The 26805-nt window shown below is 33.8% G+C and overlaps 1 protein-coding gene across 1 annotated transcript; it reads left to right on the forward strand.

The window, feature by feature from the left end:
* The first annotated feature begins 5060 nt into the window (after positions 1-5060).
* Positions 5061-25757, forward strand: LOC149558974 (L-type lectin-domain containing receptor kinase IX.1-like). The gene is made up of 4 exons (XM_089831175.1): positions 5061-5466; positions 7215-8999; positions 9096-9117; positions 25433-25757. Exons 1-4 carry the CDS (start codon positions 5061-5063, stop codon positions 25755-25757), a joined length of 2538 nt encoding a protein of 845 aa, XP_089687301.1.
* Positions 25758-26805: the final 1048 nt, after the last annotated feature.

Raw genomic sequence — 26805 nt, forward strand, 5'->3', positions numbered from 1 at the left:
ATTTTATCTTCTTCATCATCAAATTCATCTTTTATATCAATATAGAGCATTTCATCATCTTTATTACTATCTAAATCTTTATCCATAAAACAAGACTTATAACCTTTATCCTTGTAATCCTTGTAGCTTTTGAAATCCTGCTTGCCTTCGTATTTTTTTCTCTTCTTTTCACGCTTTTCTTCTCTATTTGGACAATGGCAACAATGTGAGCAACTTCCTCACAAGAAAAGTAGATTAAAGAAATTTTACCTTTGTAGCTCCCTTTGCCTTTGAGATACCTTTTTGCAAGTAATGCTTCAATGGCTTCAAGATCATAGTCCAAAATTTCTTCCTCATCACTTTTAGATTGTTTTCCTTTAGACCATTTATCTTTCTTCTTGAGTAAAAACTTGGCTTCAAAGGCAGACTCATGTTTCTAGAACTAGGAACATAATTATCATAGTTATCTAACTCAAATATTGTCAATCTTCCAACTACTACATCTAATGTTATATCATTCTTTGGATTGCATCTCATATCTTGAATTGTTGACAATGTGATTGTATATATAGGAAGAAGTGTTATGAGAACCTTACTTACCACTGTTTCATCTTCAATATTTCCTCCTAAGGCTTTGATTGCACAATTGGCTTTGATTTTGTCATTGTACTTTGCAATGTTCTCATCTTCTCTCATTTTTATTTGATCAAATTTTCCTCTAAGACTTTCAGCTTTAGCTCTTCTTACATTATCATCTCCTCTATAGATGGATTTTATCTTGATCAACATCTCATAAGTAGTATCATATCTTTGATTTCATCAAATTTGACATAGTTAAGATTTGAAGCAATATAAATCATCATAATATTATGCTTCTTCTTCTCTACAATTTCTTCAACAGTCATAGTTCTGGTAGGTGTTTCATACTTAGTGTTCAAAAATTTCAAACCCAAATCACTGATGGTTACCAAATGTAACTTCATAAGTTCCTGACATGCATTGAACTTATCTCTCTTCAACTTGAGGTTCTCCCTTCTGTAAGATATCCTGATATTTAGTTTAGGTTCTTGAAACCTTCTATGCAAGCACCAAAAGCTCTTATACAAATTATAGAAGATATAAGAGTACCACCTAAGAGGGGAGGGGTGAATTAGTTATCACAAAAATAAATCCCAAATCCCTTAGATATCAATACAAAATACAAACTCTGATGAAACTATCATTACTTAGTTAACAAATAGGCACTCAGTTAACACTAACAATATGTAATTACTTGGTAACAATTGAAATAACAACTATTACTCAATAAATATTAAACATGCAAAACTTAATAAATTATTTTTGATTAATGTTAATTAACTTAGTTGCATACAAATGAAATAAATGGCATGAACACAAGTGACACCAAGATTTAATGTAGAAACCCAACTTGGGAAAGACCAGTTATTACAACTAACTACTAATTTTCACTCTTTTGAAGTGAGCTTTATTAGGAGCCAACCCTATTAAAGGCTATAAAACACACTGTTAGGTGTGACCCTATTAGAGGATTTAATCACCCTATCAAGAGTGGCTTTGTTAGAGGTCTTTAGACACTTCAATCTAGAAATTCCATCTTATTAGAGGATTTACAAATAGCTATTAATCCAACTCTATTAAGAGATTTAGTTCACTGCTACAATGGTTAGAGAGTAACAATCATATGACCTAATTTCTAATGCAATTGTATTACTAATTTCAAATCCCAATTCTAGCTCGAATACTTTATCATTCCTGCTCAAATGTATCTTTGAATCTCCTTAACTATATTCTACTTATCCTTCTAATTCACTTCCTCTAAGAATCTCTTTTTCTTTCATCCACTTGCACACATTCAATCCTCAACTTGACCTTATATTTATACCTTATCCATTGTCAAGTCAGCTTGAATAAATCTTAGAATAATTAACATCCATCTCCTCAGTCGACTAGAATCAACAAATAAATCTATAAAACTCAGTATGTCAAAATGAGAAAATCCTTCGTTAGTTGACCTTGCTCAGTAGACACTAACTTTGAAATGGTTTTCATGTGTTAACCAAGTGAACTCAATTAACACTACACCTTCACAAACTTCCTTTGGTAACCGAGTGAGCTCGGTTAGCATTGGTTGCATCCAACTTTCTTTCATTAACTAAGTAAGCTTGGTTAACACTCAACTTCTACTAACTTCTCTTTGATGCTTGAGTGAACTCGACATACACTATCTTCTAAACTTGGAAAACACTAGAATTCTTGATAGACATAGGAAATTGTCTTCATTTCCTGAGTGATCTCAGCATACACTAACTGGTAAGTTATGACATTTTGTGTAACATCAAAGACAATATATAATTGATCAATTATTTTCAACACTATCATGAAGCATATCAAATATTTAATATTTTTATATCAATGTTTTGAATCATATTGCATGATTCAAAATGTCCAACTTATTACTTAAACCCAATCACACTAGAGGTATATTTGGCATTTTTAATAAGTTGTGAAAACTTGCTATGTTTCATCATGATTCAACTATATATTATTATTGCTATCATAAATGGTGAGATAATCCAATCCCTAGAAGAAAATTTTATGACCATTTGGATACCCATCAATCATCTATATCTGAGGCACTGAATGAAAACAAAGAAAAATGAAACAAATTAACAACAGAAATGACCTTGTAACATATATGCATGCAAATATGAGGAGTAAGAGACAACATACCTGGTTTGGTAGAGTGCCTAAGAAATGGAATAATGATCAAATTTTGAAAATAGATGAAAATTGTATTTTGTTTCGCCCGATTGGTTAGTCCCAAAAACTAATTATATAGGTTTAGGAATTCTCCAAATTGGATTTCAATAGAAGGCCTTTGTGAAAAGATACATTCTTTGTACCCTTACAACCATAGTTTCACAACTATCATTCAAAAAATGATAGATCCTACAATTCACATTTCTTAGAGACAGATGCAAAAAAAGAAAAAGAAAAAATCTCTTCCCCCACATCCAATGCATGCATCTTGTTGAAAAAACAAGGACGAAGGTTATTGATGTTCACGGGGTTAAATTCTTGTTTGTAACCATTACTCTTCCATTCATTTATTAATATCATTCTTATTTTCACTTTACAATTTATTAATATACATAATAAGAATCAGTTTTAGTAATCCACATGGCTACCAAAACTTAATTTCTTCACTTACAGAAGTAGTGGGATGTGACATCCTCCTCTCTTTAGAAAATACACCATCCTTGATGCCTGGGCAATTTTTTTCATTTCCTTAAATGAAACATTCTTCTACATTTGAATGCATTTTAATAAAAATTAGTACACAAATTTTCAAGGATATTAATAACATAGGTTGGTGTAAAAATAGGTAAAAGAAAGATAATCGAATACTTGAAGTAAGCACATGTAATAATTAACCATTTCAAGAACTTTTTTATGGGAGTGTGTGAATACTATTACTAACCTCTACCTTTACAAGGTTAGACTACCTCTCTCCTACAATATTCCCCCCTTTCTTATAATGTATCATTCCCTCTGTTACATTCATAGGAACAACATGGAAATATTAGTCTATTTTTATAATAAATCAAATCAAATATCAAATGAGAAATTAAATACAATATTCCCTTATCTTAGTGATTTCTAAGTTTAAACTGCATATTACCTAAAAATCAATATAAAACACACATGTACTAATCCTTACTTATCGTACCTTGCCATCAAATGGATTTGACCCTAGTAGTAGATACTTCATATCTGCTTCATATCACACTCATACATATACACTCACAATACTTCTAGTTCATTCACAATGTCAATGGGACAAGTAGAGAGTATCTTTGTTTACATTTCAAGAGGCAACATTATTTTTAAAGTTGTAATTTCTTAACTCATCTTATCTTTAAATATTGACTTGATCATAAGTAATTCAAAAAGAATTATTCATATGTATTATCAAACATAGGTCTCTCTCTAAGTAAGTAGATCATCTAGACATGCTCACAAATCACTTGTAATGATTAACAAATCCACTTTTTCTATTTATGTAACCTTAGCCCTAATTAAAATAATGTAAATTAGTAAATTAGACTTTGAGTTTTTCTTCCTTGGAATGGGTGAGAGTCACTTACAAATGAGTTTGCATGATGTGATGTGTTGGAATTAATGTGCCAAATATGCTTGTTTAGATTGTTTGAGTCTTTTATGATATTAGCATGCCATATAGACATTTGTGTGTCATGTGGTTCTCTAGCCAATTTCACCCCAAATTGAAACTATATTACTCAAATTGCATCTTTATTTGTGAACTCCCAATCATGAATGGAATATACCTCGAATATAGAATATTTTGCTGATGGTTCGGCAAAATGGTCTTAAATTCTCCTCTAAGAGGATGAACTTTTCTTGAATGGGAGCCCTTCTCTCCGGATCAAGTTAATAAGTTTTTTAATTTACTTTAGAATGATATAACCCTATCATTGTAGTCCCCTCTTAATTTTTACTACAGTCGTGTTCTCGAAGGGTGTCGAATTGTGGGAAACCTTTTCAGATCTTATTCTTCTATGACTGTGTGGAAATATATTTCTATTTTCTTGTAAACTCTTGATTAACATTTTTTTTCCCTGAAAAATAAAACTATTATGTGGTCAAATGTCGAAAAGGTAGAGAGAATGAAACACTTCAGAAATAAAATTGTTTTGACCAGTTCTGGTAGTGGAACATAATTGCGAAGCTTCAATATTTCAGAAAACGACCATAACATTGACAGTGTCGCAACACATGTAATAACTGTGTATTCCGACACGGTTTCGCTAGACGTTTACATTTTTACAAAATTCGCCAATAAACAAGCAATTCTACAATATTGTATGACCCTTTCAACTGTCTACGCGGTGGGCTAACGAATCTGTTTCCCCCGGTTACACGAAATAAACTGTGGCAACAGATGCTTATAAACTATGACTTGGTCTAGTTGATCACAACTTCTTAGATTAATATTTCTCAATTAATCTTTGATCAGTGCACATAATGCCGGGGTACCCATGGCTCTGAACGCTCTTCTCCCTCTCTTGTTTATTCTTATTTCTTCTTCGGTTTTTGTGGCACAGGCAGGAACCGTTAACTGTGCTTTCCCTTCTGGAGATAATATTAGGACGTACAATACAACAGACTCTTATATTGATTCAAACACTATACAGCTCACAAGAAATCGAGTCAGTGACAACCTGCAATCAAGCTTTGGTTGGGCCACCGGTTCTAACCCGATTCCTATGAGGGACAACTCTTCTGGGGCTCTTGCAAATTTCACTTCACATTTTCGGTTCATCATCTATAAAGATCCCACCGTTTTGGGCGGAGATGGAATCACTTTCTTCATGGCTCCTTGTGATGCTCAACCGCCTGTCAACGCTACGGGACAATGGCTAGGCCTGTTCAACCAAACAGTGAATGGAACTGATGCAGAGCCTTCCAATATCCCCTTAAGGAACCCTGTTCAACTTGAGGATTCAACAACGTCTTGGAATCCACTCAAGGAACTAGAGTTCAACTCAAGGACCAATAGGAAGTCCCTGACTTTAGGAAATCAACAAAACACTCCTCTGTAACGGGTTCACTGCCTTGATTCATTTTAAACCACTTATCAATTCACCTTGTCCATGTTTCAACTTCCCTCTCCTTGGGAACACTCCTAATTCACCCTTCATGCAATCAACTCTTGATTTCTGTCTTCAAGGATTCCTCTGATCCTTCTAAGGCTTCAACAATCTTCAAATATCATAACAAAGGTTCCAACCCCTACCAGGCATCAACTCTATCTCAATCTTCAAAACTGCCTTTTCTAGGACTGTCCAATTAGCCCTGTCCAGACAGTAAATTGCACTTTTCTCCAAAACTCCCCAAACAACCTAATGACTTAGTCACCTTTTCAAGTACCCTTTATGGAGTTCTTCAAACTCTGTAAATGTACCCTTTATGGAGTTCTTCGAACTTTGTAAATGTCAATTCCCCAACCTGTGACTGATGAACACTTCCATGACTGTCTCTTCAAGCAATTAGGCCTAATTAGCCCTCCACTTCCAAAGCAACTACTATTCGCATTCATATCCAACACTCCAAACCTTTACACAGTCTTAAGGCATCTAACCATAGTAGGATTCCTCAATTTGTTTGCACCTCCAAGCATTTCTAGATACTTTTTCATCAAACCCTCCCTTTAAGGGTTTCTAACCTAGGGCTTCCTAGAAAAGTCCCTTAACACACATTCAAAACCATTTTGATGGTTTAGACACTTCAAGATACACACCTTCAATCGTTTCCAACACTTACCTGTCCACTCCAACCCTCAGATTCTTCTATCCACCATATGGTGCCTTTCAAATGCACCCTCACTGTACTGTCCACCAGTCACACTGCTCCTTTCAGTTTATTCTCTGTCGTTTTATAAACCTGCACTCATTCCACATTAAAAATACATATCAAATACATTGGACTCCTCTCCCACAAGTTACAATGACAGACAGACAGTGGGAGAGGCTTTATTCCATTTGTTTACAAAATAGCAGGGCGACTGTCACATGCTTATGACAGACAGTAATTTATTCAGCACTGTTCCAATATATTTGACTCCAATGTTAAAGAGACTTTTAAAAAATGATTGATATTCTTCAATCAACCTTAAATCTTACAAAACACCAACTTTACATGCCAACAAACTTGTAAATACTTTGAAATCAAACAATAATGGACAGCACTATTATGACAGTCAGAAAAAATACTGAAATGACAGAGATTTTATTTATTCTTTCTTTCAAACTGCTTCCTCCTCGATCACCACTGTATCTTACATTCAAAATGCATTCCTTTTAAAGACCTCTTGCCCTCTAACTACCCTCGAACTGACTCTTATCGACCAAACTCCCATATAACTGTCACATGACAATAAACAAGCATTTTTGATAACTTTTAAATGACAGTCATTACTTATTTGGTTTCCCTTTGCCACTTTCTTGGCTAGGCATTACATTTTGACGACTTTATGATATTTCTTACATTTAATGGCTTCAATAGTCATGATTCCTCATCAATTGACTTGATATGCCTTCATTAGGCATTGATTTCCCTTGGTACCTTCATGGTCTCCTTCATAGCTCCTGGTGTACCTTGTAGTTTCCTGTGTCCATTGGGTGCCCCTGCACCAGGAACTTCATCGAATCAGATTGTGGCAGTGGAGTTCGACACCTACAAGAACAACCCTTTTGATCCAGATGACAACAATGTGGGAATCAATGTCAATTCAGTCACTTCCCTGGTGAACGTTTCGCTGTACACAAATGCAAGTGCTCAGCCGGCCAACGAGAGTCTCAAGAACGGTCAATATTGGGATGCATGGGTGGATTATGATGGCGGAGCAGAGGAGATTAAGGTATTTCTTTCGCTTAATCCATCTGGTAATAGCAATAATATCTCTGAACCAGGAACCCCAATCTTGTTGTATAAAATAGACCTAAGGCAATTCGTTCCGGACAAGGTCAAGGTCGGGTTTTCAGCTTCCACTGGATTGTCATACGAGACCCACGCCATCTACTATTGGAATTTCTCGTCTCAGTACTCTTGGGAAATCACTATTCCAAATGGAGGCGGCAATAGCAGTTCTATAAAAGTTGTCTTGATTTCAGTCTTCGCCAGTTTGTTCGCTCTATGCGGGTTCATATTCGTCGGCGTGTGGTGGCATCGAAGAGGAAGAAAGTCCAGCGGGCCGGGGGATGCAGGAGAAAGCGATGTGGAGCTGGACGAATGGTTTGCTCAAGGCCCCCGCAAGTTTTCCTATGCTGAGCTCAGCGCTGCCACCAGAGACTTCAGCGACGATGAAAAGCTCGGTCAAGGAGGCTTCGGAAGCGTGTATCGAGGCATTTTGTCTTCAACCAATGAGGTCGTGCCTGTGAAGAGAATATCTCAAGACTCGAAACAAGGGAGGAAGGAGTATGTTTCAGAGGTTACCATAATCAGTAAAATCAGACACCGTAACCTTGTGCAGCTCTTAGGGTGGTGCCATCAGAAGGGCGAGTTGCTCCTTGTTTACGAATACCTGCCAAATGGGAGCCTGGACAGCTATTTATTCGGTAAGAAAAAGGGTGCCATGGATTGGGATCGAAGGTATATGATTGCGTGTGATATAGTCTCTGCTCTTGTTTATCTTCACGAAGATTGTGAGCAGCGTGTTGTGCACAGAGACGTGAAGTCCAGTAATGTTATGTTGGATTCTGGTTTCAACGCAAAGCTTGGGGATTTTGGGCTGGCTAGACTGGTGGGACGCGATCACCCAGCCCATACGACCGTCGTGGCGGGGACATTTGGATACCTGGCACCGGAGCGTGTTTACACGGGAAAGGCCAGTACAGAATCTGATGTGTTCAGCTTTGGAGCTCTGAGTTTAGAAATTGCCTGTGGCAGGCGACCAGTGGATCGGAGTAGCTTGGATGGAGAGAGGCTCGTTGAGTGGGTTTGGGATTTGTATGGCCAAGGAAGACTTTTTGATTGTGTAGATCAAATTTTGGACGGGAATTTTAAAGACGATGAAATGGAGCGGCTCCTGCTGTTGGGATTGCTGTGTTCTCATCCTGATCCAAAAGCGAGGCTGAAAGTGAGAGATGTTGTAAAGATATTGAAATTTGAAGCTCAGTTGCCAGATGTTCAGCTGAATTTGCCGGATGCTGTCTATGACTATCCCGGTTCTCGTGGCAATGAGTCATGGAGAATTCCAGGTACATCTATATCATTCAGTTCGGCTGTGCATACGTCATCGTCATCGTCTACTATTTGTTCAGGCGCCGGACTGGTGTCGAAGCCTCTTTTATTTTATAAAGATGATCATCCCACAATTCAAAGTAGGTGGATATGTAAGAGACCGTCAGAGATAGGCAACGGCTACCCAGCCAGTTATTTCGACTGGCTGGGTATGCCATGCTGTTTATCTCCGTCAGGTCTTTCTTCCGTTTGACCTCTCCCGTACCGTCAGCCATCTCCTGTGACATTCTTGCTTTAAAGCTGTGTATGATGGGTATGGTGGTTTGTGTCAGCTTTGCCTGCAGGGACGTCAATGTAAGTTTAAAATAACGTTTTATAGTTGTTTTGTCAAAGTAACTTGTTTTTATGGAAGTAGTTTATTTTGTTTGAAATAATAAAGTAGTATACTGTTTTGTAGATTTATTTTAATAGAAATATTTATTAATTATCTTACTTAGTTACTAATAAATATATTATATATTCAATATACACATAAAATGTACAATATATAGTATATTAAATTTTATAAAATAAGTTAGATATTATTATTATTATTATCATGATTATCAACAATATTATCTAATCTATTTCTTATCTACTTTCTAATAAGTGACTTTAAAATAATCAAAATAATTATGTAAATATATCAAAAATAAACTTAATACAAATGATTAAGTAAAAGAAAAATTAAAAGAATTCTCCATTAAAATTGTTAAATATATAATTTAAAAAATAAATAATTTTACAAAAATAACTTATTATTTTATATATATCTATATGTATTTATAAAATTCTAATATAAAATCTTAAAACTCTTTAATTATATATTAAATATATTGTCATAAAACTATAAGATAAATATAAATTTTAATATTAGAAAAATAATATATGTTTAATTTTTTATAAATTGATCATATTATTTTTATAATCTAGCAAATAAGAAATTTAAAATAAATCATTTAAAACAATAAAAACACATTAACATAAGTGAAAATAATGTATTGAATGAAATATATTTAAAAGTTAAATGTTATTATTTTTAATTTCGCTAGTTTATCATGCCATCTTTTTTTAATTGAGGTTTTTAGGAGAAAATAAGTATTATAATACCTAGTTTTATTAAAATAAGAAAAATTAATGACTACTTCATTATAATCTTTTGAATTCTTAAATAATCATATAAAATAAATCAATAAATGCAATTTCAATAACCTTTTTAAAATATTACTTTTAACGTTACTTTAAAAATGATTATGATAATAAAATGTAAATAACTTTATTAAAATAACAAAATAAATTGATCAAATTAAATATATTCTCATTACATTATTTTCAAAAAATAAATACTTATACATTTAAACAAATTCTAAAAATTGAAAAACTAAATTAATTTCTTATAACAATTAAATATAAATATATATCTTCTATTAAAAAAATTATAAAATTATAACACCGTTATATATCTTCTATTAAATTAAATACTTATACATTTAAACAAATTTAACAAATTAAATATATTCTCATTACATTATTTTCAAAAAATAAATACTTATACATTTAAACAAGTTTAACAAATTAAATATATTCTTAGTACATTATTTTCAAAAAGTAAATACTTATACATTTAAAGAAATTTAAAAAATTGTAAAACTAAATTAATTTCTTATAACAATTAAATATAAATATATATCTTCTATTTAAAAAACTATAAAATTATAACACTATTATATATCTTCTATTAAATTATCTCCATTGGAACGCAATAGAAGATATATATTTATATTTAATTATTATAAGAAATTAATTGATTTATTATTGAAATTGCATTTATTGATTTATTTTATTATGATTATTTAAGAATTCAAAAGATTATAATGAAGTAGTCATTAATTTTTCTTATTTTAATAAAACTAGGTATTATAATACTTATTTTCTCCTAAAAAGCTTCAATTAAAAAAAGATGGCATAATAAACTAGTGAAATTAAAAATAATAACATTTAAGTTTTAAATATATTTCATTCAATACATTATCTTCACTTATGTTAATGTGTTTTTATTGTTTTAAATGATTTATTTTGAATTTCTTATTTGCTAGATTATAAAGATAATATGATCAATTTATCAAAAATTAAACATATATTATTCTTCTAATATTAAAATTTATATTTATCTTATAATTTTATGACAATATATTTAATATATAATTAAAGAGTTTTAAGATTTTATATTAGAATTTTATAAATACATATAGATATATATAAAATAGTAAGTTTTTTCGTAAAAATATTTACTTTTTAAATTATATATTTAACAATTTTAATGGAGAATTATTTTAATTTTTCTTTTAATTAATCATTTGTATTAAGTTTTTTTTTTTGTTTTTTGTTTTTTGATCAGTAAACGGCCAAGGCCTTGATCTATATTATTAATTTAAAAGAAATTACAGAACATATATCTATTCAAGTGGGCACTAGTAGGAAAGAATGGAGAAGAAAACCTCCAGTCTTACCTGGGACAAAAGTTCCTATATTATTACAAATTTAAAAGGGGCATACCCTAGTGAAATTATTTATCTAATTTTTACATATAACTGGGGGATACCCCTGATAATTACAACTTAAAAAAATTGATAGTCTCTACTAAGTGATGCTAGGATAGCGAACAAGGGATAGGTTATAATCTCTCAATTCTTTCTTCCTGCATCCAACCATTTTTTATGCTAGACACTCAAAAAAAGGGTTAGTAGCTTATGAGAAAGAGAGCAAGACACATAGATACCCATCAAGATAAAGAGCTAACATAAAACACTATCCTAACTAATAAAGAAGTTTAAAGAAGGAAAGAAAAGAGACAAAAAATGGACAGCGAGCTAATCTACTAGAGAGGGAATAGCGGGCAACTCTGCTAGATTACCACTATGCTATAATCTGATTGTATTCATAATAACCAACAATATGAGACAAAATACCACATCATAAATAAAAGATTAAAAAATGGAGTCCCGAGCCATGATTGCACTTCTAAAAATCATTACTTAACCCACAATTAAAAATCATGACTTAACCAAATATAGTGAAGATGAGCCTCTTTTATGAGATCACCCAGCTATAACTGATAGAGGAGGCTTACTAAAAGATCTATAGATTTAAAGAACCCATATCAAGAGGCTACATGCTTCATTAATGGAGATAGAATCAGCGACCAAAGGGATGAAAATGGGGGCTATCAAACGGATCAGTCGAGAAAATCTGATCGACTTTAAATAATTAGTCTTAATTTGGGAAACAGAGTCTAATCCTCATTGAAGATCTACTACTTTATTCTGAATTACATAGAATCCCAAACAATGATACTTCATCCAATATGCATAAACTCAAAAAATTTCCTAAGGATGAAAGTCGATAAGCAACTTCGTGAAAGCTAGTTGATTACTAAGTACCAGATCTATAGAATTTCTAAATTGAAATCACCATCTAATTAATGATATGCTCATGAGAATTACCACAAACTACAACTTTATCTAAAGCGGATACTAAGCATTTATTAAAACTCGGAGTGTTTAATGTCTACAAATTTCATAAGATTTATTTGGACCTTAGAGATATCGCATATACAGCTGAGAAAGCTACTAACAAAATTAAAACAGAGCAAATTGGGCCTTGCACTGCCCAGTATCAACATGTATCGCAAGCCTAATCCGAAGTAAGGAATTGAATCCATCTCAATTTAGATAGGATCCTAAAAGCATCCAAGATCAAGAAATACACAAAACCTAATCCAAATATCCTTATATAATATATTTCATTATGTATTATCACACCAATTTGTAGTAGAGTTCTTATCACAAATTTATACACCCAACATTTATATATATCACACCGATTTATAGACCATACATTTATGCTTAAACCCGAAGGACAAGCATCTTAGCTATATTAAGCGTAATAACAAAATCGCTACCATTATACACACTAAAGATCTCTATAGGGCTAAATCTAACCAGAAAAACTAGTATCTAACTAGTCGGGCCCTTTCCTTCCTTCCAAAAAACATTAATCACATCCACCATGTCGTTTGGATGCTCCACTTGGAAATTGGGAGGAAATTCATAGTCGTGTTTCACCCTGCTTGATTTCTTTGCATTTGGAGTACTGAATACCAGATCATCCAGATTGTTGAAAGACACCCCCAGCTTGATGTAGGCGTTGAAGTTGTAAAGATAGTTGAGGAGCCATTCTTTTTTTTCTTCTATAATAATCCCTTGCCAATGAAGGAGAAAATGCAGACTGGCCTCCATTTTGGGCCATTCTCTATAGAAGGCTAGGTTATCCCGGATGGTCAGGGATTGACGGCGAGGAGTGGTGATTAAGTCCGGATGCCCTAAAGGAAGACTCATATACCTTTCAGGAGGGGAATCCTCCATTTTTCATCGATGCTAAACACGGCTTTTTCCAAACCCTTTCTCGATGACGGGAGAAATAGATCACGACAGAACCTAACAATGTCATTCGCCACTACTTTAGCTCTTACCAAACATCTGATAAAGGACCTGATGATGTCACTATTGGTCCTCCAGGTATATTGGTAATCAAACACTCCCTCTTCCAGAGCTTTGTAGATAACAAAACACATCATGTTATCCACTGGATATAAAATATGCTTCCACCTTTGTGGTTTCACCAATGCACAAAATGCCATAGTTTGACTTTTAGAGGCATGGAATAGGTAAATGTTGGATTCCATGTTTAAACTAGGAAATTGGGGATGGATATCTTAGACAAGCTCTCCTATAGATAACGAGGGGAAATTTCTAGACACAATCATGAGAGATACAATCTCAAAAAATACCTAAATGAAATTTCCAAAGCTAGTCTATGCTAAGTACTTAAGGCATAGAATATCACCTAATAGGGGAATCATTAAATGAGATTTCAATCTACCTACAAACCGTGGTTTACACAATAATGATGAGAAGGGTACCTAAATCATACAGACTATATACTTCACACACTCGGGATACCTCGGAAAGATCTACTGAGAAATTATAATTATAAGATGAAGATGACTGAACTCCTTCTTTAGTGATGTCACTAAAGAAGAAGAAAAATTTATCCTACTGGAAAAAATTATTAAACTATACAGACTAAAAAGATACACTCAAGTTAGTCAAATATTACTGTGAATTAGAGTATTCTTATTAACGAGGAGAGAGTTGACTCCATCTGCTCCTAAATTTTCTAGCTGATCCACTAGTGAATTACCTTCGTTGTATATGTGACACATCCTATACTCTTCCAAATTATCCAATAGGGAGAGAATTTCTTCTAAATGACAATTAAGGACCCATTTGGGGGTGGATCTTTTTCTAACAGCATTTAAGATGATTTGAGAGTCGCCTTCAATGATAACTTTGGATAAATTAAGCTTAAGGCATAACTTAATCCCTTGATGAAGAGCCTCTTGTTCTGCTATGTTATTAGAGGTGGGTTGGATAGAAATTATTTTTTTAGCTATCCAAGATCCTACCTCATTGTTTATAATACAACTAATACCTGCTATACTTGGGTTACCGCACGTAGCTCCATCAAAATTCAGTTTGACCCATCCAATTGGCCGCGGCTCCCATTTGCATATTTTCCTAGCCTCTATACTTTTCTTCATATAGATAAGAGGGGGGTTAATTAGGTTAGACCAGCACTTCCTCATAAGGCCATCCCAATTTGAAAAAGAACCTTCCTCTAACCTTGATTTACTTAAGTGTGAGTTGACCAATTCTACAATACTAGCTTCAATTTTGACCATGAGCTCTGCCGGTTTGAGTTCCAAGCTCTAGAAAATGCGTTGATTCCTTTCCTTCCAAATTTCCCAAATAATGATAGAAGGGAAGATGTTCCATAGCTTGCTATAGACACCCTTTACTATTTACATAGGCTAGCCAAAGAGCAGATCGACCAATGAATTTGGAAAAGGTGTAGACCAGCCCAACATCCACCTGAGCCATTCCCAACAACTTTGAGAGTAGGAACAGTTAAACAAAAGATGATCAGTATTTTCAATATTGCAATGGAAAAGGGTACACCTGGAGGGACCTTGAAAACCAAGAATGTATAGTCTATCCATAGTTAGGATCCTCTTTTGAATAGCTAGCCAAAGAAAGAAGCCAGCTTTTGGGAGACAAGAGGAATCCCAACATAGTTGTGATGGGATATCCACAAACTCTATTTGTTGAGCTTTGACAATAGCCCTATAACCATTGCTGACAGTGTATTGCCCATCATTGGAAGCAACCCAAATTAGAGTATCCTCTCTGTTAGTTTGTTTAATTTTTCTACCTTCCAATAGCTTATCAAAGCTTTTAGTTATTTCTTTTTCAAAACCTAGTCCTTTGAGCGATTTCCAAGACCATTTTGGTGAACCTTCTAAATCAGAAAAAATCTTGTAATCTTTAACTTTATTGCCCCAAAGGGTTGTTAATTTGTTTTTGAGGGTCGGGTTATTAAGATGGAGAGAGAGAGGTGGTTTACCTTCCCAGGAATCCTCCCAAAATAGGGCTTCATCACCCGAGCCTACATCCCAAGTTAGAAATTTACAAATTAGACTATGGCATTTTATCATGAAGTTCCAACATTCTGATTCTTTGGGAGGAGAAATAACTCTGAAAATTGAAAGCTAATCCTCTGCGATGAGATATTTATTATAGAGTATCTTACCCCATTTACAATTATATTCATTGTAGAGATGCCAAATAAGTTTCGCTCCTAAAGCTTCATTTTGCCATTGAAGGTTTTTGACCCCTAATCCCCCTAATTCTTTAGGTTTACAGATATGCTTCCACTTGATGAGAACCCACTTATTATCTCCATCCCTATCATTCCATAGAAAATTTCTCATCTTAGTTTCAAATTTCTTAAGATTCTGCTTAGAAAGAGGGAGGCAAGAAAGTGGGTAGGTAGGAATGGTTGATAGTACTACACTAATCTTAGTACATTTTCCTGCCTTAGTTAGCCATCTGTCCTTCCACAAACCTAACTTGGAATCTAATTTCCCTAGAGTATCATCCCAAACCTTACCCGACTTAGTTCCTTTCTTTAAGGCTATACCAAGATATTTGCAGGGGAAGGTTCCTTTCTTAAAACCCATGATCCTACAAATTTGTTCCTCAATTTCTATCTTGGTGTTTATAAAGAAAATTTCAGATTTGTGATTGTTGACCTTCTATCCTAAGGCTTCCATATATAGGTTAGTAATGCTTTTAAGAGATTGAGCTTCTGCAATTGTACTTTTCCCAGGTAGAATAGTGTCATCAACAAACTATTGGTGAGTTATATTAGGTAAATTTTTGGAAACTGTGATGCCTGAGATCCATTGTTTGTTGTATGCATCCTAAACTGCTCTTCCAAATGCTTTTGCCATAATAATGAACAGTGAGGGGGATAGAGGGTCCCCTTGTCTAATTCCTCTAGATATATCAAAAAAACCTTCTGGAGTTTTGTTAATGAGCACCAAAATTTTAGGGGTTGAAATAAATTTGAAGATTAGATTAATCCATTGGTGTGAGAACCCAAAATCTTCTAACATTTTACATAGGAACCTCTAGTCTACCATAGCGTATGCTTTCTGAATATCTAGTTTCATGAGCATACAAGCTTCCTTATTGAGCCTTGCAGAGTGAATAGTTTTCTTGAATGGTGATGATACCATCTAGAATGGATCTACCCAGCATGAAACCTGTTTGTTCCTCCGAAATAATCTTAGGGAGGATCGTTTTGAGTCTATTCACTATAATCTTGGAGAAGATTTTATAGACTATGTTGCATAAAGAATTTGGTCTATAATCTCCTAGAGAATCAGGATCAGACTTCTTAGGGATCAATGCAATGAAGGAGTAATTAATTTCAGCAAGGAGAGAGCCTCCATTTTTGGATGCTTTGATTGCTTTCCAAAGGTCAACACCTATGATATCCCAGCACTTTTGGAAAAAGAATGCCTCGAATCCATCAGGACCCGTAGATTTATTTGGATTCATGTTGAAAACCACACTCTTAACTTCTTCTAAGGTAATAGGTTTGATCAGATTAATGTTATCCTGGCGATCCAAAACTTTAGGAATGACTTTCAGAAGACTCGTTTGCGCTGTGTAATTTGAACCTTTATGATTATTTAATAAGTTTTTGAAATGATTAACAAAGGTGTCTGCGATTTCTCCTTGTTTTTCAGTTGAGATTCCTTGTTGATTTTTGACACTCGTGATTCTGTTCTTTGCTCTGTTGTATATGGTGGAGTTATGAAAGAATTTAGTATTATGGTCACCTTCTGCCAATTATCTTTCTCTCGATTTCTGCCTCCAAAATATCTCTTCTTTAGATAGAATATCTTCTTGTTTGGCTAACAATTCTTTTTCGAGGAGATAGCTCTTATTATCCATACCTTTCCTAATCACTTCTGAATTAAGATCTTTAAGTTGGTTTTCTATATCCAATTTTTCTCTGAAAATGTTGTTAAACTGTTCTTTATTCCACCTAAGGATATGATCCTTAAGAATTTTTAATTTGTTGACGAAGACAAACATTTTAGACCCTGCGAAGCTCTCTTGGTCCCACCAGGATCTTACATTACTGAGAAAATTTAGATCTAGGAACCACATTTTCTCACATTTGAATGGGTTTCCGGTTGGTTTAAGGGGCTCTATGAATTCAAATCTACCCGGGAAAGGATCTGATCCAGCTATGGGTAAAATAGAAGACTGAATGTTAAGATTGTTGGAATCTAGTTCCCCTTTAATCATAAATCTATCAAGTTTCTCTGCTATGTAAGCAAACTCCTTTCTTCTATTGTTCCATGTATAAATGCCATTATTGGTGAGAATGTCAATTAGATTATGAATGGCACACCACTCTTTAAATATTTTAGATACTTGCGATAGCACCTGAATACCACCGACTTTTTCATTGAGGTTAAGGATGGTATTAAAGTCTCCTCCTAATAGAAAAAATTCATTATTTTGACTATTCAAGAATTGACCTAATTCTTCCCAAATTAGTTTTTTATTAGTATTACTAACTAGACCATACACATTAATGATAATGAAATTGAGGTTTGATTTTAAGCTTTGAACCTTACCGCTAATCCAATTATTAGAACTATTAAGGATACTGAAACTAACCTTTCTTGGGTCCTAGAGGATTCCTAACCCCCAATGATGCCCCTGAAGATTCCTGAAACATGGACCGCCATACTCCAAGCATCCTACTTGTCATGCCCAAACTACGAGGGCAAAAACACACACAACATTTTTTTGAATAATAATTAATAATTACACATGCTCTAAGATGAAAAGATTGATAATAGTTTTAGTACAGGTTCTCTACATTACGTCTTAAGATTATAAACATGAGGATGATTACATTATTAAGATTTGAAACTTTTGTTATAAGATTGATATCGATAAACTTATGTTCTTACATTAACTTTCAACAATAAGAAACAATTATTTAAATGACAATGTAAATGTATTCGAGTTTAGATTCATTGAAAGTATATAATCAAAATCAACTATAAAACTCTTAGACAATTATCGATTTACAAAATAACCGATATTAAAAAGTCACTTTAAGGAAAAACAATTTAACTAGAGTTAAAACTGAATATATGTATATCAAATTTATTAACTTTAAACATTTCAACTATTTAATTGAATTTTCTTCATGACCCTCATCAAGGGATTTATAATGTTTTCTGCAACACATCTCTAGAACCATGGAGGAAAAAAATATCTGATCAAGTGACAACCAAACATAACCAAGAGACAATCAAACATGCATAATCATACATGGTTTACACAATAGGATTCACAATGAATCAAAACTAGGGAAAGATGGATTCTTCCAACTAGGAGAAGTCAAGCACAACACCAAATAGATGCTCAATCAGGGCTATATACAAAGAACTTCCATTCTTCCATTTCAACATACCATAATCATACAAGGTTTGTGCTGATAGGTAGGGGACCATAACACCCTACCCTTTCTCCCTCTTCTCATCTTGAGAAGAGACTCTACACTGGTTGGAGTCCGACTAAATAGACCATTCCCAAAATTGGTCACTTCTGCCCTCTCCAAGGGTGAGTATTACCAAACACCCATGCAAGAAAAATTTCAAAATTGCAAACATAAACATGAAAGGAAATCATCCAAAAATAACATGGTTTTCAAAACTTCCCAACATACCCACAAACATACAAACATTGAAACAACAACAAGGTAGCATAAGCATGAAACAAGAATGAAATCTGAACAAGGGAGATGAGAATTCCAACCTTCACAAAGAGGTAATGGAAATGAACAAGTTTGAGTAGAGCTTCCCTTTCCTTGCTTCAATCTTCAAGAACTCCTCTCTAAATGTAGAGATTGGGTAACAACCTCCACTAGTCCAAAAAAGGCCTCTAAATAAGCCTCAAACTCAACCACCCAAAAGGATCAATAACTACACCCACCCACCTACAAATCTAGAAGCTCCTAAGTCAACCCACACCATGGTTAAACACTAAGTGGAGGTGAGGTGAGGTAACTCAAGATAGCCACTTGCAATTTTTGCACAAAGGTAAAATGAGACTTTTTGAGTGATCTCCAAAGTCAACAAAAGGGGCTTAGGGGTTGGAAAAGACCCCCAACCCATACCCATACCCCTTGGGTATAATTATTTCATGTTTTAAGCCTTAGGAAAAATGTTTAGAGCAAAAAAAAATCTAGGAAATAATTAGGACCAACTAACAACTCTAACAAAGCAAATTAAGCACTAATCTAAATTAGGGATGACTAACCTCGATTAAGAACCAATTAGAAAACTGACACCAACTTAAACCAACTTGGGTCCAAAGGTTACACAACTAACCCTAATCAGCACACTGAAGAACATAAACAATTTATGAGTGTCAAGCAACACTAACAGAACATAGTTATGAAAACTAACATTCATTGAACACAAAAAGATACATACATACATCTCACAGTACAATACATGAATTATGAACAACAAGGTTTCCAAAATTAGCACATAGAGATTAGTTCTGTTCCTCCGTCAGTTTCCTCGACTAAAATATCTGCACACTCATTGCACACATCAGTAGTCCCGAAAATCACATGTACATATATACATATCAGAAATTCACGTAAATTGAAACATACATCAATCAGGGTTTCTTTCATCCTACTTAATTCTTAACCATTAAAAAAAATCTCTTAAATCAAAGTATCAATCGAACATTTACCGATTTCATCAACATACATATACATAAAACATTAAATGGAAAACATCAATATATCTAAAAGTAACATCACATAACATGAAATAATATAATATGTTTGAAGTATTAGATAATGTCTCGACATCTCGAGTCGTGAGTATCAAAATGATAGAGTAACAACTAAGGCTACGAAGGGTCGGGGCGAGGCCTCACACTGCTTAACTTATCTATTTCTATAGAATTTAATTTAGATTCTTGAATTAGAACAATATCAGAGTTAAAAAAATTTAGGTTATTTTTTAATAACCTTTTTTTGCTAGGGGCGTTGAGACCCCTAGCATTCCAAGTAGTGATATTCATACCTGATTGGGAAGGCACTTCCCCTTCTCATTGTGGAAAATTTGGTCTATCTTCTACTATTCCTTGCTCAGACCCTCTGCTTCTCTAAGAATCTTTAAAGATTTCTTGCCTCTTTTACCCTTTACTTTGCTGCAATTTGGAGATTTAGGTCCTTCTTGAGACATGTAGATACCTAGCTGATCCAGGTTTACTTTCGCTGTCTGTAATATATCCTTTTTTTCTATTATGGACTATTCCTGATCTTTTAGCTCAACTTTTGATAGAATTTTTTTAGCTAGACCCATTTGACTGGTAGAATCTATTACTAGATCTTCCATTTGAATGTTTATTATATCTCTTCTAAGATCTTCATGAGTGTAGTTCTCCCCTCCTAACTGAATAATTCTCTAAATAAGTTCTTCTGAGTTGCTGAAGTATTGTCACAATCTTCAGGGCTCAAAGCTTGGACTAATTCATCAGTGAGCTGATCAATCTTTTCCCTTTCTACCTCTCACATGTCAAGTATAGTGTATGATGAATCTAAGAAGATCTCCTTATTCAGAAATTCCTAAAACTCATTGATTGTTATCTTAGCTGCTGCGTCACTGTCTTTGACTTGATAATGAATTCTATTGTTAGGGGTAAATGGAGAGTAGCAGGTATCTACTGGAGTTTGCCAAAAATTTGTTTTTCCCATGTCTTTCTCTGGCATTCTTTCATCTAACCTAGGATGATTAGGTTTTGGGGAGCTTTCATCCTTTTGAGATTCTTGAACACTGCTATCCCTGCATGAAGTGAATAACATGCAGTTTTCTAGCTCTACTACTTGATGTTCTTGGATATCTTCTAGATAATCTATTTGTAGAGGGCCATGGATCCCTCTTAGTTGACAATCTTTTTTTACTTGCATTTTTATTCCCTTAGATTCCTTGTGCTGTTTACAAGTTGGCTCTTCCATTTTACTGGTACAATTTCTTCTGCCTTTTGGGAGCTTTGTCTTTATACCATCAAATCTACTTTTATTAATCTTATGTTTATTCTTGCAATTTTCTGTTCCCTTAAATTCCTTGTTATTTTTTGGGGAGACACCAGTCTTCATTACTCTTGTATCTTTTATTAATTCTACTTTTGAGGCTAATGGTGAGCCTTCTATCTTGTCTGAAATGATGCTTTTCAATGAAGCCCTTTGTCTTGTCTGAGAAACTTGACCGATCTGGATTTTTGGATATTGGATCTGTTTTCCTGGAGTTTTGATCATTTTGACTATCTTAGAACTCAGCCTTGGAAATTTGTTCCTGAAGTTCGAGGTAAGGGGAAGGACCTCAGGTCTGATATTATGTGTAATATAAAATTTCAAGATATCAATAATCTTCCCTTTATAAGCTTGAAAGATTATAGTATAAGAAGCTTTGTGGTAATAATTTTATTTTAAAACTCTAAAGGGTGATTACTATTTAGATTAATGAGAATTTTAACACTGCTATAGCTAAAAAAAGAAGTGTTAATAGCAATAACTTTTCCTATTGTAGAGCCTATCTCATAAATGATATCAATATCACATAGCTCCGAAGGAAGAGACAACATGGAGAACCATAATTGGATCATGCAATCCACCCTATCTATATGAAAATTAGGAAACCATTCTATGAATTTGACACAGTAGCCTTTAAAAAACATTCAAAGATAGAAATAAATTCATTTTTAACCGATTCTTCTTCACACTTTAAAAACAATGTGTTTTCATAATGGTGGAAAATACTTACCTGGTCCTGGCGGTTACCCGATAGCCATTCCATTAGAGGATGGATATCTTTGGAAGGACCAGTCCAAATTGTAAAGATCCCTTTCAATTGACATTCAAGCCAAGAATTTTTGATGTCATCAATGGTGATGTGAATCGGGTTATCATGGGGGTAAGACCGCAGTGTTCTGGGAGAATTATTAGGGATAGGAGAATGGGAGTCATGGATATGCCATTTGTGAGGAGGTATGTATGTAGGAGGGGAAATTGGTTTAAAATCTAATTTGACATTTCAAAGGCTTGGAGGAAATGAGGCATTCCTCGGGAGGGGCTCGGTTATGAATGATTTTTGATGCACATACTTAGTCATGTTGAAAACCCTGATCTGGTTGTCAAGCTGATCTACCGTAAAGATTGGCATTTGGGGGCGAACTCCAAAATGGTCTTCATAACTAGAAGAAGCTTTCACATTGGTTTTAACTTTCTGAAGCCCTCCTTCCTGATGAAAGTTGATAGATTCATCTACTGATTTTTCCAGTACCTCAAATCTATTGGTCATAGGGACATCGAACCTTGCATTTGTCTTTCCATATTTTTAGTTATGAGTTTTGCCTCGGTTCATTGGAGAACATCCGTGCTTTGCTACTTCGATAGCGTATGAATTCCTAGGGTGTCTTCTTTTATCCCTCTATCCTCGATTCAAGCCTGAATAATTAATAAAAAACTTTTCTTTCAGCATTTGGCAAGCAGAGCTAAAATTATATTTTCGATTAATCTTCTAATTCATTATCTTCATTTGTATTAAGTTTATTTTTGATATATTGACATAATTATTTTGATTATTTTAAAGTCACTTATTAGAAAGTAGATAAGAAATAGATTGGATAATATTGTTAATAATCATGATAATAATAATAATAAAATCTGACTTATTTTATAAAATTTAATATATTATATACTATACATTTTGAATGTATATTGAATATATAATATATTTATTAGTAACTAAGTAAGATAATTAATAAATATTACTATTAAAATAAATCCACAAAATAGTATACTACTTTATTATTTCAAACAAAATAAACTACTTCCATAAAAACAAATTACTTTGACAAAACAAATATAAAATGATATTTTAGACTTACATTGATGTCCCATACTACAAGCAAAGATGACACAAACCACCGTACCCACCATACATAGCATTGAAGTAGGAATGATAGAGGAGATGGCTGACGGTAGGGGAGAGGGAAAACGGAAGGAAGAGTTGATGGAGATAAACGACATGGCATACACAGCCAGTCGAAATATCTGGCTGGGTAGCTGTTGCCATCAGAGATATTGCTGGCCCACAGAATGCGGAGAAGAATCTGTTGTCTCTATTTTTTTATGATTTCTCTTCTTACAACTTGACATTGGCTACGAGGGCCCAGTTTCCTTTTACATGCCCATCACGTGAATGGTCTGAGCATGTATAAATACACTATACTTCGACTGCAAAAGACATAGATGGTTATCAAAGCACAATTATCAAAGCCGATTGATGACTTGTTTTACAGCCATGCAGGTGGTCTTCCGACTTTTCCAAAAATTACAATAAAAAATGATCTCCTCATCAACAACTCTCATATATGAGATTCTTTTAATTTAGTTTTAAATATTTCTTTATTAGCTAAGTTTTATTTTTAAATGAAATTAATTACTAAGCCGAGAGGCTTTCTACAGTGAGAGCATTCATCAATGTAAACATTTCAGTATTTTAAAAAAATTTGACGTTCATCTGATTGTTTGATTTGACGTTGTTCTGATGAAATAGTAAACCACTCTACTATTTTTGCATTAATAATTTTAAGGAATTTTTTTTTCTATACAATCCATGTTTAATGGGTATGGATTCTTATGAAAATTGAAGATATGTATCTAGATAAAAGGGTTTTTAGTATTTCATATATCTATGTATGTAGTTCTTTTATGGAGAAAATTTTCATTTCATCATTTAAGAACTCCAAGTGTTTCTACACCATTGCAATAAATTCTTGCTCTTTTGAAATAGTGAACCAGTCTAATATTTTGGAGTTACAATGTTTAAGGAAATTTTGTTTCTATATACTTCGTCTTTAAAGGGTATCGATTCTTAGATAAATTAAATATATGTTTCTATATAAATGGGAGTTTAGTATTTTATATATTTATGTATACATTTCTGCTATGGAGAAAATATCTTTCTTATATTACTTTTACAATTCTTCAATATTTGGTAATGAATTAAATATCACCATATTTTTTATCTGTGATGTTTGTTGTCAACATAAATTTCAAGATATTTCTCATTAATTGAAGATTTTATTAACTTTATAGCTATGAGTCTATCAGCACCAAATTTTCAATCTGATGATGAAAGGAGACAATATCAAATAGAGCAATAGAGGGCATATTAGAGAGAATATCAAAGGGAATATCGAAGACGTCGGAGAGAACAAATGACAGAAGATCAAAGACAAGATGAAAGAAGGAGGAGTAATGAACTGCAAAGACAAAATTATGCTAGTTGAAGGGCACAACTATCAGTACAAGAATTAGAATCTGAAAATAGAGATCAACAAAATAGTAACAGAAGTTTTTGTCAAAGAAAATTCGATGGAGTATCACATTCTGAGATACAAGGAAGACATCAAGTGGATTTACAACTCAATGAGAGGTATAATCAACCCTTGGCTACAAATATGCAATTGGATCTTCAAAATGAAGTATCAAGGACAACTGAATGTGTTCCTGAAACACCCCACCATACAACTCAAGTTGGGATAAATTTAGCTAGACAAGGTAATGTAGAAAATGCACAAAACCCAAATGGAAATCTTGGTGATAATTTCTATAGATTCCAAATGCAGTTTTGCCAAAAATTGGATAGCTTAAGAATGCCAAACATGTGTTATATTTGTCAAGAATGCTATCTAGGAATGAAAGTGTCACACACCTCTAAAGGTCCAGTGTGTAATAGATGTCGACAAGAGAGAGGAAATAACATATTCTCAGCTTCAAATAATATGGACCCAGGACCTCAACCAGAGGAGCTTGCAAACTTGACACAAGTTGAGGAAATGTTAATTGCACGTGTCAGTCCCATATTGCAAGTAACGCATGCAATTGGTGGCCAATTTAAGTACAAAGGACACACAATAAGTTTTCCACAAAACATAGATCATGTTTCAAACATATTGCCACATACAATAGATAAGTTGCCAATTATTATTGTTCGAAGGACAGATCAACGTGGGACATAATATAACTTTACTGTTAATAGAGATCATGTATACAAAGCACTCAAATACAAAGTAGAGCATGACAAATTTTACTCTGATGTTCAAATTAATGAAAATGCTCTTAATGATCTGCCCAAAAATAGAGATGAAAATGTTTTTCATAAATTAAAGATGGTGAATATGGAGTTTGATACAGATGCAAATGAAATTGTTTTTCTGGGTCTAGTTATGGAGACAGATGAAGGGAATGTAATTGAGCACACAACATCAATGGCTTCAAGACCTCCTAATGCACAAAAGGAAATGGAACTTATCCGTGCATGGGTTAATAATCCTGATGCAAACCCAGCATCACTGATAGATTGACCAAGTATTGGTGTGTCACCTATTAATGAGTATGTCACATTAGGATTATTGGATATGGCATTCCCAACACTATTTCCTAATGGTACCTGTGATTGGTTAGAACCATGGTTGCGACATGTATATCATCATGAATTTTTAAAGCATCTTGTGCGATATAGGGATCATCATTTTGGAAAACATCCTAGATTTAGATATTTCATGAATAACATGATCATAAGACATCGTGCACAGAGTTCAACCTTTGTGTTTGTAAAGAGAAACTTTAAAGACATGCCAATCACCATCAATGAGTTGTGGCAACATATGGAAACTGCACCTCACTCTAGATTGGCAGATAAATTGATGCGGTTTGGTACAACGCTAAGGGGAACAAGGTCATATTGGGAAAAATCTCATGCAGAATTGACAGATTTGCTTCATCAAATTGGTTGTCCTACAATATTTTTCACATTGAGTGTAGCAGATATGTATTGGCCTGATTTACATGCTCTAATGCCAAGAACAATGCCAACTGATCCATGTGAAGCTCAAAATTGGCCTAGGCAAAATATAATTGATTATCCTCACATTGTGGCACACTATATGCACTTGAGAAACTCTATGTTTAGAAAAGAGATGCTAGAAAATGGAATGAATATCAAAGATTTTTGGTGTAGATATGAATGGCAACATAGGGGGTCCCTCACATGTGCATGGATTCATATGGATCGAAGGGGCACCTAATATGGAGAACATTGACCTGTCAAATGAGGATGAACACAAAAGTGTTGAAAGATATTTTCATTCTATTGTTCATGCATGAAACCCTAGACAAGATCCTCACCAGTGAAATATACAGGTATGTTTATAAATATGTATTCTATGGTATAATTTGATATGACCTTATTTACTCATTCAACTTATTTTGAATTGTAGCCTTTCATGAATTTTCAACAACATCAATGTCTCAAAAACACAAGACAACTTGCAGAGGTCAATCTAGATCATGACTATGAGGAGATCCTAAATTGTGTAAAAAGACACACAATTTGTAAGGAGGGTGCATGTT

The sequence above is a fragment of the Cupressus sempervirens genome, chromosome 5 (genome assembly GCF_028749045.1).
Source record: "Cupressus sempervirens isolate cs-2001-9-10 chromosome 5, ASM2874904v1, whole genome shotgun sequence".
Taxonomy (NCBI): Eukaryota; Viridiplantae; Streptophyta; class Pinopsida; order Cupressales; family Cupressaceae; genus Cupressus; species Cupressus sempervirens.

Bases quoted from the DNA above. Each gene is read 5' to 3' on its own strand.
- LOC149558974 (XM_089831175.1), top strand. From the start codon at position 5,061: ATGGCTCTGAACGCTCTTCTCCCTCTCTTGTTTATTCTTATTTCTTCT. The intron at 9,000-9,095 runs GTCTTTCTTCCG...GGTTTGTGTCAG, and splicing joins ATGCTGTTTATCTCCGTCAG to CTTTGCCTGCAGGGACGTCA. The intron at 9,118-25,432 runs GTAAGTTTAAAA...TACTGTTAATAG, and splicing joins TTGCCTGCAGGGACGTCAAT to AGATCATGTATACAAAGCAC.